This window comes from Elephantulus edwardii, unplaced genomic scaffold (genome assembly GCF_000299155.1).
Source record: "Elephantulus edwardii isolate Elephantulus edwardi_28Jun2011 unplaced genomic scaffold, EleEdw1.0 scaffold00026, whole genome shotgun sequence".
Taxonomy (NCBI): Eukaryota; Metazoa; Chordata; class Mammalia; order Macroscelidea; family Macroscelididae; genus Elephantulus; species Elephantulus edwardii.
Window position 1 is genome coordinate 20404792 of NW_006399776.1, and position 15464 is coordinate 20420255.

The 15464-nt window shown below is 37.9% G+C and overlaps 1 protein-coding gene across 1 annotated transcript in view; it reads right to left on the reverse strand.

Annotated features, from left to right (window-relative positions):
* The window catches only part of SUPT16H (suppressor of Ty 16 homolog (S. cerevisiae)), a 63341-nt gene that overhangs the window by 12247 nt on the left and 35630 nt on the right, over positions 1–15464 (reverse strand). The window contains exons 6-22 of the mRNA XM_006883113.1: positions 15099–15250; positions 14249–14421; positions 11172–11262; positions 9970–10043; positions 9736–9848; positions 6780–6845; positions 6559–6654; positions 6364–6479; positions 6116–6269; positions 5557–5684; positions 4980–5115; positions 4743–4869; positions 4448–4566; positions 3069–3194; positions 2264–2376; positions 1887–1962; positions 1340–1509 (exon numbers count right to left, since the gene is read on the reverse strand). Coding sequence (XP_006883175.1) covers positions 1340–1509; positions 1887–1962; positions 2264–2376; positions 3069–3194; positions 4448–4566; positions 4743–4869; positions 4980–5115; positions 5557–5684; positions 6116–6269; positions 6364–6479; positions 6559–6654; positions 6780–6845; positions 9736–9848; positions 9970–10043; positions 11172–11262; positions 14249–14421; positions 15099–15250 — 2030 coding nt within the window. The remainder of the gene's footprint in view (positions 1–1339; positions 1510–1886; positions 1963–2263; positions 2377–3068; positions 3195–4447; positions 4567–4742; positions 4870–4979; positions 5116–5556; positions 5685–6115; positions 6270–6363; positions 6480–6558; positions 6655–6779; positions 6846–9735; positions 9849–9969; positions 10044–11171; positions 11263–14248; positions 14422–15098; positions 15251–15464) is intronic.

Below are 15464 nucleotides of genomic sequence, written 5' to 3' on the forward strand. Positions count from 1 at the left end.
AAAAAAAGAATCAAAAAAGAAAAGATATCTATTAACTGGTAAATGGATAAAATGTTGTATGTAGTATATCCATACATTGGATTACTACTGCTATTAAGAGGCCACCAAGTCCATTTTCTGACTAAACTGTGACTATGTGATAGTACTGCCCCAGAGTTCTTCTTAACAGTCACTTAACCATTGTGCCACCAGGCCTTCTTACTGGAGTATTACTTATATGATGGAACTTATTTCTGAAATCCGCAATTCAGGTAAAATTTCAAAAGCAAAACAAAACCTAGAGCAGATGAGGGACTAACTGTTGTTATGTGCTATCAAGTTGCTTGCAATTTACAGTGACCCTATGTGAGGGACTACTAGGGAGGAACTAATTTTAAAGAGGCATAAAGGACCTTGCTAATAATAACAACTTAAAAATTATACACACATCCCCCCAGTTGTCATCCTACTACACCACATACATGCATATATATTTCATGGGAAAATCCTTACAGAGATTGTAAATTTCAACTTTTCTCATCTTAATTTCTCAGGTAAATTTATAGCATCTCCCAGCTCCCATAAATCTGAGGAGAGGAAGACAAGATATGATCCCAGCCCCACCACCTTTTACTCTCAAATGCAGAACCAAACTCACTTTACACTGAGCCAATTCTGACTCAGTGTGACCTTCTCCAGTGGGTTCTAAGGCTGTGAATCTTCCCCCTCCCCATTGTATACGTCGAATAGGATCAGACTGGCACAAGAGGAGATTGCCCCTCCTTTCTCCAGCAGAACATCTGGTGGATCAGGCCTTTGGGATTGCAGCTCAGCTTCTTGCCACTAGGCCATCGGAGCTCCCTTCCAAGGCTGTGAATCTTAGCGAGAGTGATTGCCCTTCTTTTCTGAGGAGCCCTGGTGGTTTCCAACTGCTAGAAACATCAGGGCAACCTCTAGAAAAAGGTGATACTTCCCTCCCAGGCTCTGATACTCACAGGAGAAATTCTTCTCAACTATGAATAAATGGATATCAAAATCCCAGATATTATTAAGATACTGTACACATGCTTGCAGGTACATATATATGCATATAAAGATATATCTCTCAAGACTTGTCAGAAAAATTAGATCTTGATTTTCATTAGATAGCATTGCTAAGCAATGGGGGGGTGGGGGGTGGGGAGAGTCAGCTACCTATCTAATTACTCCCGAAAGTTCAAATACTGGTCTGTAACTCAACCATGGACACATCAGTAGGCTTTAAGCACATCATACCACATTTGAACAAAGGCAGTAGAGGCAAATTCTGTAATACTGGGTTACTGGAGAACAAATGGGAAATTGCTGGTAAGTTACTTACTTTAACCATTCCTTGATGGGGTCAAGAGAGGCTACAGGAATGGCATTGATCATGGTCACTTTCTTGCTGTAGTCTTTGTAGACTATTACCATATCAAAGTTCTTCAGGTGAAACTGGACCCTCTCAAAGTGGATTAGCTCCACTTCATCCAATGTCACCACAAAAGGTGGCTGTCAAGGAGAAAGGATCAGCACCATATAAATACTTCCCCAAAGTACTAGAATTTTTAGGAAACAAAATGCTATATACAGGATAACAAAACTGTTTTTGTGGAACGATTATAGCTAGTATCTATATTAAGAAATCATTAAATAAAAAAAAAAAATCACTGAATTCTTTCCTTAAGGAGAATAAATTCAAGGCATCTATGTGAAAACAAAACAAAACGTAAAAGCTAGTTAAAGACTATTTTGAGAATCATTCGTTCAAACAAGTTTTAATTCTCAGATAAATAAAAAAGTAAAAATCAGCAAAAAGAATTGGAATCTTGTTATCTGAACACCTATCTTCTAACAATTTTATCAAGAGGAGGGAAGAAAATACTAACCCATTCTGTAGCATTTACCAGTGCACTACTAGTGGGCTGAAGGAGGCAGGTACTCCTGTAAGGAGCACCATTAAATCTGAAAGAGAAAAGATTAGAAACTCACATAAGACTGGGCTTATCACTAGGCAATCTACTACCATTTCAAGTTAAAAGAATTCTTTTCCTTCCCCAGACCAAGCACAATGCTAGCCTAACTAGAGATCCAATTCCAGAAGAAACTCCTCATTTTTAGACATTCACATAATCCTTAAATTTTTTAAGGAGTAGAGTATCTCAAAGAAAAAAAGAGAATGATATATAAAAAAACCCAAACAAACGCAACAATTTTTTCTAAATGCTAGATGAAGCTACAAGTAAAAAAAGATAAGGCATGTTACCCCAAGTCTCTAAAAGGCACTTCAAATTCCAGCTCCTCTTTAGTTAGAGCCTCTACTTTCTCAATGAAATTTTTAAAGGCTGTTTTCAGTTTGTGCCTCATTTCTCGTTCCATCTGTCAAAAAAAGAAGAAGAAAAAAAAAGGTAAAGCCATTTATAGTCTCTTCACTTGTTAATAAAAATGCTTTTCTCCACAATGGAATATTGTGTAGCACTCCGGAGGGATGATTTTTAAAAATACTATACATAACTTGGGAGAGGCTAGAGAGCATTATATGCTGAGCTGAACTAATACAGTCTCATAAGGACAAACACTGCATAAGACCATTATTGTAAGAATAGAAGGATACTTGGTTAAAAATGTGTGAGAACTCAAGGTGGGGGAGGGCTAAGGACGGATAGGGGAGAAACCACAAGGTTGCACAGGTTAGTGGGTGGAGGGGACGGGAAAGGAAATGGGAAGGATCTGAGCAAAAGGATAGGGAAATGATGGGCAAGGTTCAATGGTTGATTAATTTAGTAAATATAATACACGAGAAAGATTATACGAAACACAATGTGAATGAAGAACACTTTGAAACACAACATATACAAACTTTGTAAAAAAACAAATAATTAAAAACCAAACTGCACCCTAAGCCTCATCTGTAAGCCGCACCACCACCATCACAGCAGACACTTAAGTTGTTCTGCACAGGTAGGCTAAGAGCTTATTTAGAAAAGAAACAATTCTTGCCCTTAGATTTAGATTCAGACCTCATAATGAAATATCATTACTCTATAAAAAAAAATTTTTTTTTTACTGGCCTGCTCAGCATACAGGTCGTCACGGTCATGCATATGCTGATGTTTCCCCAAGTCTGTAGTGATCTCCCCCACTTCCGTGTAGAACTGAACATCTGTGTGCCGTTTCTTCCCAAACATGATGGCATTCTAAAGGCAGAATGCAGAAACAAATGAGAAAAAGTAAGGCTCAGGTTTATAAAAACATGCAAGATACAAGAAATCAAACAGAAAAGTACAAAGGTACCTTTGATGGAGTTGCTATGATTCAAATTTGGGCTTCTTCAGTATGTATATAAAAATTTAATCATCCATAATGTGACTTGAAATGATTCATACTATTGTGAAATGACTTTTAAAAGGTATTCTTGTTTTTTAGAGTATGTTTTGGGTAGTATGTTGGTAACAAATTAAAAAGCTTTCATCTGATATACTTTGGGCATGTTACAAGGAGTGATCAGTCCTTGGAGAGGGACATCATGCCTAGGAGGGACAGTGCAGGAGAGGAAGACCCTTGAGGAGATGGATTAATTCAGTGACTGGAGTAATGCAGGCAGATGTGTCAGAGATAGTATGGTTGGCATGCGATAGAGCAGGATCAGAACTGTTGTACAAAGGGTTGCTGTGAGTCACAAGTGATTTGCTAGCACACATTAACATTTAAAGATATTTAGAGAAAAGGTTACATATGGAGTTTTTAAAAAGGTTTAAATGTATTTTATTTTTAGACAAAGTTTTTCTTTGATTGATTTCATTTAATCCTTGATGTACTTCTTGTAGGTTTCTTTTGTGAAGGTGGTTTCCTGCAAATGATGGCTAATGATGATGTCAGTGAGTGATTACTGTACTTTTGGTTCCTGCACAATTGGTGCCTTCAGCTGAGACTTTTTCACCAGTGAGTAAGCCATCAATGTTACCCCTCTGTCCTACTGACCATCTTCGCGGTCACTTCCATTCATAGTCCATTTGCTATCTCCCAGATTTTGCAATGGCAGAGAACATGCCATTGTAATTTAACTGATGAGGTCTGGTAGACGATCATGACAGTGGCATTAGCTGAGCTGGAGCACAGTGCAGATGGAGCCATGCTCAGGGGTGGAAAAGACCTTTTATGTATTGATGGTCAAACGATATCACAGAAAAGAAACAAATATAAGGACAGCCAATATTCTAGGAAGGGAGTTCTGGCGGCCTAGTGGGTAAGGAGCTGCCACTGGTAACCCAAATCCACCAACTATTCCCTGGCAGAAAGATGGGTACTCTTCTCATGTGCTGTTTACAGCTTCTGAAAACCCACTGGAGAAAGGCTATGAGTTGGTTCCAACTAGATGCCTTATAACAACATTTGAGGCACTGTGGACATTGAGCCCCAGATCATTTGGCTAGTAAGTACAAAGGTATACCTTGAGGTGAAAGTGCAAGACAATAATCATTTCTCCATCACAGGGCTGGAACAAAGCATGCTTGATGTTATTGTACAGAATATCTACTTTGTCTCCTCGAACAGATGTGAAGCGAAAACCTAATAAAAGGAAAGCAAAGTTAAGTGTCAGGTACCATTAGTAGCTCAGGCAAAAGGTCCAGTATTTTTCATGGATGGTTTCAACAGAGGAAAAGGCAATCTTGTAAAGATATGATGTTATTTCTGTAAATGTAGCCCTAAAGGGGAAGCTCTGACACATGAGACATCATCCATACCATTGACATGGGCCTCCAGTGAGCCCTGCATCCTCTTTTGGGCAATGTTTGGGCGGATGTACAGATCTTTTAGTTTGGGATTACTCCGGTTGAGATTGATCACCAGTGAGTCTTGCTTCACAATGCCCTATGGAGAAAAACCCTTAGTGTGACTCCATGTGAACCCTTAACTGTTGCTCCCTAAAATCACATACACGTCCTTTTGCACAAAGGTGCTTTGTCTGTGTTCAGGCTCACCTCCTTCTCTTTCTCCTCTGCTTCTCGAGTCTTGTATCTTTTCTGTACTTCTTTTATAATTCTGAAAGCATTCTGAAGGTTTAAAGCCGGCACTGTCTGTTCTCCAGGTGCCTTCATATTTGAGGCTCGGTATGTACTATAAATAAAGACATTTCTTTACCAGATGAAGTAACTTGTACTTTTCCCTAAATATTAGAACTAGCTTACTATGTCCTAAGAAAAATATAACACTCTATGGTGAAAAAAATGAATAAATTTGTATGGTAATAGAATACCTAGAAAGTGAAAAAATTTCATTCTCTCTTAGAGAGAGAATTGTAGAATGTTCTAATTGGATAATCCATTAAAACCTGGCAGAACATCCTCAAATAATTCACTCTGACATCATTAAAGAGATACCTGTAAATATTTTATTTGAAGACTATGGGAAAATGAGATGATCCTAAAAAAGTTCTGGGGAAGCTTTGCCTATTCACTAGGATAAGAGGGGAGAGGGGATACAACACAGAAAAGAAAATGCTTCTAGGGGTGCTACTCTAGCCAGTAGGGATTCAGGAATGGTATTCCTGGGACTTACATTTCCTTGACAAAAGTGGCTTCTGGGTTAGGAAAGATGTTGCCCTCATTCCTGCCCAGAGCACTGCCTGGACAATAAAAGTTGATTCGCAAATAAGTATAATCTCCTTCCACGGACATACTTATATTCTGTTCAAAGAAAGAAAAAGCATAAAAAGATGCTTTGCCAGTCAAATGAGTTTCTTTCCTAGACAAAGATTAGTCATCATTGTGATGTTCCTAGAGTCTAGTCTGCACAACTTAATGTAAATTTAACAATCTACTTCTTATATAACCTTGTTTTCAATGACTGATTCCAAAAGAATCACTTACTTTGCAAAATAGGTACAGGTTAAATAATGCTTGAATAAAGGCCAAGGAAAGACAAGTAAAGTGGGTTTCTAGATAAAAATAATTAACTTTTTATAAAGTGAGAACTGAAAAGGACAAAGTAGTTAAGAGATAAGAGGGAAGAATAGGCAGAAAAGTAGGAGAGATGGTTTAAGGAGAACAATTACCTGTGGGGAAACACAATTAACAGTTTATAAACTAATATAGATAAGACTTGATTTAATGAGTACCTTGATTGTAGCAATGTGAAAAGGTGTTGCAATGCCAAACACAGGCATGATCACAGTCTCATACTTCTTGTCAATATAGATCTTCATTTCCCGAATATGTGGTTCCTTAGGCATCAGAGATGGGTTCTTGTAGGATACATTAGATTTGCGAGCTCTGGCATGGGAGTAAGAAGAGAATACACATCAAATCACTGGGAAACATCACCTATAAATCTAAGGCAATCTCATTTCTTCATGCAAACTCTTACTTTTGGATCTGCTGCTCTCCCTTCTGTTCAGTCAATCGCCTCTTTGCTTCCTCATTGAGTTGAGCTGCCAGTTCCTTCTGATGTGCTCTTCGCTTCTCTTCGGCAGTCATCTCATTCTAGTGATGCGAAAACCAACTGTCAGAACACAGGAACTGCATCACAGTTACAAGACAAAGTTAACTGTAGTGAACTTACTCGAGTTCTTTCTGTAAGTAATGCTGCCCGAGAGCCTCTGCCCAAAAGGTCCTCTGCTGCATCTTTCTCTTCTTCTTCCTCTTCCTCATCTTCATTCTATGGGGGGAAAATGTGATGAGAAAGCCAAGATTTGATTTTTCTTTTTAGCCAAGATTATTTAACATCATTACCGTAGCAAACTTCCTGTGTCACTCATTTATTATCTTCCCAGGCTCACCTACCTTTAGAAAAATTCCCACATTTTTCACTTTCTTCTTCACAGAAGTCAGAACAGTAGCTGGGCCATCCTAGAATAAAGGGAAAAGTTATGTAATTTCGAACAGAACTTTAGAACAGAAACACTCTGACATTTTCAAATTTATTACGATAGCTGGGGAATGCTCTCTACTTTCTGAACACAAAATTTCTTACACTAACTATAATTTTTAATCTTCCCAATCTTTCCTCAAGAACAGTAATTTATGAAGCAACATTAGAGTAATCGTTAAAAATACATGCTTGAGGGAGCGCTGGGGGCCTAGTGGCAAGAAGCTGCACTGCAAATCCAGAGGTGCACAGTTACATTCCCCTAGATGATCTGCTGGAGAAGGAGGGACAATCTCCTCCAGTACCAGTCAGATCTGATTTGATGGTACGTACACACACACACACACACACACACACACACACACACACACACTCCTAAAAACCAAACATGCTCGATGTGACTATCCCTTTCCATCTGTGTGACATTTGGCAAGAAACATTTTAAGTTTTTTTGAAACTTAAACTTCAGTTCCTCAGTTTATCTGTACAATGGGGATAAGAATATCTATTTCATAAGGTTGAGGAAAGTAAATTATTACAAGCACTGGGATTACTATTAAATCAATGTGATTGCTATTAAAAACATAGAAACTGGGGAGTTCTGGTGGCCTTGTGGCAAGAAGCTGCGCTGCAATCCCAGAGGTACATGGTTCGAATCCACCAGATGCTCTGCTGGAGGAGATACAATCTCCTCTTGTACCAGTCAGATCTGATTTGATGGTACACACAAAAAATAGTAAGATAAAATGAGAAAACAAAACAAAAACCCAAAACCCATAGAAATTATTATTATTAAAAATAGAACGAAGCTAGCAAAAAAAAAAAAATCACATTATTTTATGATTTTACTTGTAGAAAATGATCAGAATAGGCAAATCCAAAGAAAGTTAGTCGTTGTCTAGGGTGCAGGGAATTTGAGACAGAAAAAAAAAGGGGGGGAGTGACTACTAATGGGTATGAAGTTTCTTTCTGAAATGATGAAAATATTTTAAAATTGTGGTGATATAGAATGTTATGTGCCATCGAGTCACTTGCAACTCCCAGTTAACCTTTGTACAAGAGCCGTAAACCCTGCTTTATCCTGTGCCAACTTTACTGTGTCTCTGACACACCTACACCCTTTACCTGAGTTACTGAACTGATCCATCTCATTTAGAGTCCTCTCTTGCACTGTCCCACCACCCACCCAAACATGATATCCCCATCCAAGGACTGGTCCCTCCTTATAACTGCCCAAAGTATGTCAGATGAAGCTTCAGAATCCTTGCCTCCAAGGAGCAGCCTGGTTTCACCCTCTGCAGGATGAACCTATTTGTTCTCCTATCAGTCCATGGTATATTCTCTTCTCCAGCACCACAGCTCAAAGGCATCAATTCTCTATCATCCCTAGTCATTGTCCAGCTCTCTGATGCACAGCAAGCAACTGCAAAGACTATGGCCTGCATCAAGCACACCTTAGTCTCCAGACTGGTGTCATTGCTCTTCAGTATTCTGGAGAGGTCCCTCACAGCCGACTTCCCCAATGCAATTCATCTCTTGATTTCCTGGCTGCTAGTACCAAGAGTTCTGATTGTGGAACCAAGCAAACTAAAACTGTTAACAATCTCAATCTCATCACCATCCATTATGATGCTGCCAAGTGGCCCAGTGGTGAAAATCTTTAGTTTTCGTGATGCTGGGCTTCAATCCATATTGAAAGCTGCAGTGCTGACCTCCTTACTGCAGTGAGCACTTCAGGTCCTCCTCGGTTTCAGCAAGCAAGGCTGTATTATGCCACATTCCTCCTCATAGAGTCCAGCATCCCAGATGAGCTGTTCTGCATATAGATTGAAAAGGTATGGAGACAGAATACATCCCTGGTGGATCCCCTTCCCAATTTTGAACTATGTAGTGTCTCCATGCTCAGTTCTGACGACTGCCTCCTTGTTTGAGTATAGGTTTCGCATAAGCACAATTAAATGTTCTGAGATCCTCATTCTTCTCAGAGTCAGTCATAGTTTGTCGTGATCCACACAGACAAAAGCGTATGCACAGTCAACGAAAAACAGACATTCCCCTGGTGCTCTCTGCTTTCAGCCAAGACCCATCTAAATTAGCTATAATATCCCTGTTTATCACAGCCTTTTCTAAATCCAGGCTGCACATCTGGTAGTTTCCTGATGGTGCACTGCTCTAGTTGTTTTGGATTATTTTCAGCAGAATCTTGCATGTGGTATTACTGATATTGTTTGATAATTTCCACACTTTGTCGGGTTACCTTTCTTTGGAATGGGAAGAAATATTGATCTTTTCCAGTCAGTTGTCCAGGTGGCTGTCCTCCAGATTTCTTGGCACAACTTAGTGAGCACATCCAGGGCAGTGTGCGTCTGCTGAAATACGTCAACTGGCATGCTGTCAATTCTTGGAGCCTTTCTGCAGTTTCTTTCAGAGCAGCTTGCTCTTCCTTCATTTATCACCACAGCCTCTTATTCATATACCATTTCATGAAATTCTTCTGTGTCAGTCAATTCTTTCTGGTACAGTGACTCTGTATACTCCTTCCATCTTCTTTTAATGCTTCTTGGATCATTTAACATATAATTACTAAAATCAAGGAACTGTACAATTTGTAAGATTGAAACATAAAATATATGAATTATATTTCAATGAGCTGTTATAAATGATCATCAAGAGTCAATTTAAACCACAGCATGATATACAGATTAATTTGTATCTTCCCTTTACCTAGACTACTATCTTCTAGTCTTAGTTGTATTAGGTCCATGTATTACATGGATCTTTGCTTGCATTTAACAAAGACAAGAAAAAAACTCCTCAGAAGCTCAAAATGCTTCAAAAAATCAGTTCATGAACACTTTTAGAAATACATACCTCATCCACAAGTACTGTGTCACCAATGAATAGAGCATAGGTTTTCTCTTCTGTTTTTTTCCCCTCTTTATTAGTCAGTTCTGAGAACCCCAAATTGATGCTAAAAACCATTCCTGAAAACAGCAAAACATAGATCAGCCAAAGGTGTAAGATGTTACACTAAAAAAGGAAATAGAGCTAAAGGGAGAAGATATATACAGCTTAAAAAATTTCCTATTGTATTCATGGACTCACCTTTTTTCAATTTATATTGGTTTTTACTATTAATTACTAGAGAGCCCTCACGGAATTCAATTCCCATGCCAAACCTAAAAAGAAAAAAAGGAAAAAAATTCAGCAATAGACTACAACGCTGGTCAAAGATAATGTATTTCATATTAATTTTCAAGATGAGTCGAGCTAGTAAAGTGACTTATCTTTGCTTTTAGGACATTGTGGGTGCAGGGACAGCCCTTGGGCTCTTCATATGTTATACAATCCTGTTGAAAAATAATTCCCTAATACGTACTTTTCACAATGTTTACTACATCAAGTTCCCTTTATTTTAACTTACTTACATACACTAGATTTTAATCTTCTACCATGAAATCAAATAGAGAGCTTTCCTATAAACAACTTAGCATGCACTTTTAAAGCAGTACACTACCTATGATAGTCATAACTGGCTTAAGAGAGGCAATTTTTAGTAGCAAGATTAGATAGATTTATAAGTAAATGTTGACTTTTCATATAAAACTAGCAACTTGCTATAATACAAAAACAAACCTCAAACCAAACAATAAACAAAAGAAAGGGAATGCTCAGTGCTGCTGCTGAGTTGATTCCAACTCATGGTGCACAGCAGAACTCCAATCTCAAACCTGTTATCTTTCAGAAGCAGATCACCAGGTCCTCTGGATAGGTTCAAACCATCAAGCTTTTGGACATTAGTATTTAGCCATTGCATAACCCAGGGACTAGGACTTAAAGGTCAATACCAATTCCGCTCATCAGTCACAAAGTTCTGAAACTACAGACCTCAACCAAGTTTTCATCTAAGGATGCTACATGTAGCTTTACTTCTCAAAATGTTATTTGTTCTGTAAGACTTTTGAGGTGTTTCTAGGTGTTCAGTGGTCCAATACATTTGAGAAGCACCGGGTTACATAAAAATTAAATGCTTTTTTGTGGAAATATTTTAAGAGGGAAAATATGGTAGGTACATAATTTCTCCTAAATTGATGGCAGATGAATTGAGCATTTAATATGCTAATCCAAAATAGTTTCTATCCCAACTCTGGGAATACAATTTTTTTTTTTTATGCAACAGTATTGTGCTTGGCATACAGTAAGTTTGATAAATGGTTAAAGAAATCAACTGGTCTAAGAATATGTCCTTGAGCACTGGCAGTCATGGATATTTACTCAGTGACAATGTACTTAGTGGTTCATCTTACCCCAGATTTTTGGTAATTTTGTTCAGTAGCTCTGGCTTCTGCTTTTTAACCACATCCATGACAGCATTATACACATCACATATCTTTACACCTAATGACAGAAAGGAGATGTTGTTATTTTATACGGACGAGGAGAATAAATTTTTTTAAAATGTAAGTCTCCTCCTCCATCTTGAAGCTGTGTTTCTCAAAGAGTGAACTAAGAAATAAAGTCTGAGGGACAGTAAAAACCAAATCCACGCCACAAGTCAAATTCAATTGATAAATACCCTCCTCTAGGTTGCTAAGGCTATACATTTTCGTGGGGATGAAACTGCCCATCTTTCTCCCTTGAGAGAACTAGCTGATCAAACTGCTGACTATATTAGCAATCCAACACATTAGCTATATACTATGCCACCAGATCTCTTTTCAAGGGTGGCAGAGCATTAAAACTGTCAATGATTTCATCTTGCTTGGTTATGATCCACATTCTTGGCACCCGAAGACAGGCCAGGAGACTTACTGCACTGGTTTGAAGACTAAGATAGGCCTGATGAAGGCCATAGCCTTTTCAGTCACTTGCTACCAACCTGAAAGTTAGAAAATGAGTAAGGATAAAAGACAAAGAATGGATACATTCTGAGCTGTCGTCTTGGAGAACAGTATTGGGCTGTCAAAAGAACATGTCTTAGAAAAAGAACAGCCAGAATGATCCTTGGAGGCAAAGATGGCAAGCTTTGTCTCTCACACTTTAGACATGTTGCAAGGAAAGTCTATTCCTCAGAAAAGGACATTATGCTTGCAAAGACAAGAGGGTCACCAAAAAAGAATACCTCCAAAATGATGGATTTGACACAGTGACTGCAGCACTGGGCATGTTAGAAATGAAGATGGCAGAGGATAGGACAGTGTTGAGATTGGTTATTCATAGGGTTGCTATGAGTCACACACAACAAGATCATGGAAATTTGTATTTTAAAAAAATAACCTGTCCAGTCATTCTTAGACTGATAATCACTCATCCAGAGACTGGAATATCAGTTGGCCTCAGTGAAATAATTTTTAAGAAATAATTTATCACCCATCAACAAACGAATGGATAGAGAAGTTGTGGTATATTCACACAATGGCATACTATACTGCATTGAAAAACAAGAACTCATGCAGTATTATTAAAAATGAGTGACCCTGGAGGACATTATGCTGAGTGAAATATCTCAGTCACAAAAGGACAAATACTGCATGGTGCCACTGTTGTAAAACAGGACTGACACTGGGGTTTGGGAGAGACTGAGAAAGATGCGTTCAATAATGTATACTTACAATGAAACAGATGAGGGAAAAAACTGTTTAAAAGGGATATGTGATTAGGTATTTTTGTCATGACAGGAGTCTAGAGCAAGGCCTACATGGTGGAGTAGACCTGGGGGAGGGTTTGTAAAACAATGAGTTTTTCTTTTACTTTTCCAAGAGGGTAACGTACTAGGGGGGAGGGTTGGAAGGGGAGAAAAGTGCAATAATGAATGAAAGGAAATCCAGTCTCTGTAAATTTTTACTGAAATTAATAATAAATTTAAAGAAAAAAACTGATAAAAAAATAAATTATCAATCCGAGAGGTACGTGGTTCGAATCTACCAGATGCTCTGCTGGAGAAGGAGGGGCAATCTCCATCTGTATCAGTCAGATCTGATTTGATGGTACACACATACTCCAATAATAAAAAAAAATTTATATGGGGAAAAAGGCATCATACTAGCTTTATTATAAATTCTGAAAAGTAAGCTATTAAATATCACCTGTTAACTATTTTTTTTAAAGCTGCGACTCTTTTTTTAAAATTTTTAAAATTTTTTAATTTTTCTGTGTGTGTACCGTCAAATCAGATCTGACTGGTATAGGAGGATCTTGTCCCTCCTTCTTCAGCAGAGCATTTGGTGGATTTGAACTGTGCACCTCTGGGATTGCAGTGCAGCTTCTTGCCACTAGGCCACCAAAGCTCGCCCACCTGTTAACTTTTAAAGATCTTAGTTTTTCAAGATCTGTCCATCAAATGGCTATTTTAAGCCAGAACACTCTAGATATGTGATTTGTCTCAAAGGAGTCCTACCTTAAAATAACTACTACTTTCAATATAATTTTTTAAAACTGACTTGGGAGATACCATGAAGAAACAGTGTCATAGAAGCTCTGGGTAACTTGAGTGGGCTTACAAAGTTGTTTAAAGGAGGCAAAAAAGGGTCCCATTTAGTCAACCAAGTGTGCAGAAGAAATCAAGGAAAAAGAGAATTTAAATGCTCTCTTTTCTCAAGGTATTTACTTGATTGCATATCAAAGCTGCTACCAGTTCTGTTCCTATAAGATTCTTTGTGTCCTTGGTATTAACTATACACCAAAATCATACTACTCTTATTATGTTAATTGTAGGGTTAATCTTATATATTCTGTTGACTGATACTGTTTTTTCACTGCCTTCAAATTGGAAATAACTCACAGCTGGCCCTCCAACAGGTTTTCTGAGGCTCTAAATTGCTCGAGAGGAAACTGTTCATTTTTCTTCCACAGAGCATCCAGGGTATTCAAAATGCTTGCCCTAGGGTTGTCAACACAATTCCCTATTCACTAGGCCATCAGAGCACCCTGCTAAAATTTTTAGTTCTCAGAATTTCTGAACTAAGTAAGAGTAATACAACCAAGACATTTTATGAATATTTGGATACAAATGCCTGCAAGAGGTTTTTAAAAGCACCAGTATAAATGACAATGACCACTTACGTCTGAGAGAAAAGAACAAAATGTTAAGATGGCTTATAGTTTTTACTAAAAACTGTCACGTCAGAAACAACTGACAGCTTATCCTTAGCAGGTTTTCAGAGGCAGTAAACTGCATGGGGGTTTCAGAGGCAGTAAACTGCATGGGGGAAGACAGCTCATCTTTCTCCCTCTGAGTAGCTGGTAGATTTGAAGTACTTGTTTTGGTGAATACTAATCCACCAGAGCTCCCTTTCATGGTTCATAAAACAAAAAGCATATATAGTAGGGAAGCCTTACAAGTTTTTCTAGATTATCTCCAAACTTCTTTTTTAAGGCATCTCACCATGTCTTAATTCCTTCAGCAGCTCCTCTTGAAGTTGGAGCAAAAAGTTGTAATTATCTTGAACTTCCTGAGAAGGGTCAACCATCAAGGTTCGAACAAGGTTGGAGCAGTAAGATTTAAAGCGAATACCCATGGCACAAGTGATGGACCCAAAATGCATGTGATTCTTATCACTAGAGACCAAGGGAAGAAAACACATCATTATGAACACTGGTGCAGTGCTTAGTATTACACAACTGTAATAATTATCTTTCCCTGCTGTATCACAAAGCTGACGTTGGATAACCACATAAAGTTTTAAGTGGTAGTTTATTCAGATCCTAGAGCAAAAACTGGGTACCAAAGCCTTTTAAGATAAAAATCTAGTTGAGTCCCTGGAGTCTAACGAGGCTAAGGAGAAACTGTATTCATTATAGTCTAATATAGCATGGCAATGAGAAGTCACGCACCTACCCGCTATGAACTCTTAAGTGATAATTAGTTAGCACATCACAATGACCCAAAATGACATTCTTTATATTTTAAAAAAAATCAAAAGGAGAAATATATTATGACACGTAGAATTTTAAATTTTTTAAAGCTTACCCCCCCTTCTGCACAATTTTTGTAATAATTATGAAAAATATAAGCAAATAGTAAAATAAGAAACTGAGAACTATGTGACATAACAGAGATGCGTACAGAAATGAAGAAAATGTAAAAGTTACTCTTCTCCTAATTTTTCAAAAGTTTCTATGAGGATCATGTATTACTTTTATACTAAATAAAAGAAAACAAGACTGAACCAAAGACAAACTCTCAAAACAAAAATGCTTTGGTTGTAGTTAGATGGTGAAGTTCTCATACTTACCTGACCACACTGAACTTGAGATTATAGTTGCCACCACTTTGGATGATAGGAGGGTAACACATTTCCACAGTAGAAGGGTCTGCCCCTGCTAGGTATTTCTTCTCTTCAATGGCCTTTTCTACAGACTCTGCTAGTTTGCTGTGTCTAACTTTCTGTGAGAGTACCAGAGAATAAAATAACACTTATTAGAGGATTGAAAAATGGGTCAATTTTTTAAAATTATCATTTGAAGGTAACATCTAGCATCATTAAGGATTACATAAAAGCTTTTTTAGGAAGTGCAAAATGAATTCAGGGAATATTAGTGAAATTTACTACCAGCAATGGATGTCAATTTTTTTTTTTTCTATAATTATATTTTATTAA